Raw genomic sequence first — 547 nt, forward strand, 5'->3', positions numbered from 1 at the left:
CACAGCCGGAGCCACCACCTTCTTAAGCAGATCCATGTCTATGAACACCCACTCATCCCTCTCGCACGTGATACGGAAATCACCCTTGAATAGCGCATGAAGGCCGTACAGGAAGAATTCCACACTAGACACTGTGTTATGTGACGCGGCACCTAACGTGCGACGTCCTAACAGACTTAGCGCGAAACAGAGAGAGACGAACGAGGAGTCTTTGGCTTTGTCGATCGTAAGAGACTTGCGTCTTCCCACACAATAGTGAATCCAGTCTAGATAATTACTACAGTAGCTATTCCTCGTGATACCAGAGGATCTGAAGTCATAATCCTCGTCAATGTTCATATTGAACACAGGATCCAAATCGACAAAACTCCGGTCTAGCGTGCCTTGTAGAGCTGCCAAGATAGCAGGGTTACTCAACCAGTCTTCCAGCTTAGCCGCGTTGGACGCATAGTAAATAATACTCCGTACATAGTAAGAGATGAGAACCTTGCGGAAATCGAATACTTGCAGCATGGACGCTGCAGAGATGTCGGAAATACTGTAACCT

General features: G+C 47.5%; 1 protein-coding gene across 1 annotated transcript; it reads right to left on the bottom strand.

The window, feature by feature from the left end:
* Positions 1-6: 6 nt before the first annotated feature.
* On the bottom strand, positions 7-541 carry LOC108254312 (pecanex-like protein 1; the record flags this gene model as incomplete). The annotated part of the gene is made up of 1 exon (XM_017449318.2): positions 7-541. A coding segment is annotated over exon 1 (507 nt), but the record flags the coding sequence as incomplete, so codon positions are not given.
* Positions 542-547: the final 6 nt, after the last annotated feature.

Source organism: Diaphorina citri, unplaced genomic scaffold (genome assembly GCF_000475195.1).
Source record: "Diaphorina citri unplaced genomic scaffold, Diaci psyllid genome assembly version 1.1 scaffold41840, whole genome shotgun sequence".
Taxonomy (NCBI): Eukaryota; Metazoa; Arthropoda; class Insecta; order Hemiptera; family Psyllidae; genus Diaphorina; species Diaphorina citri.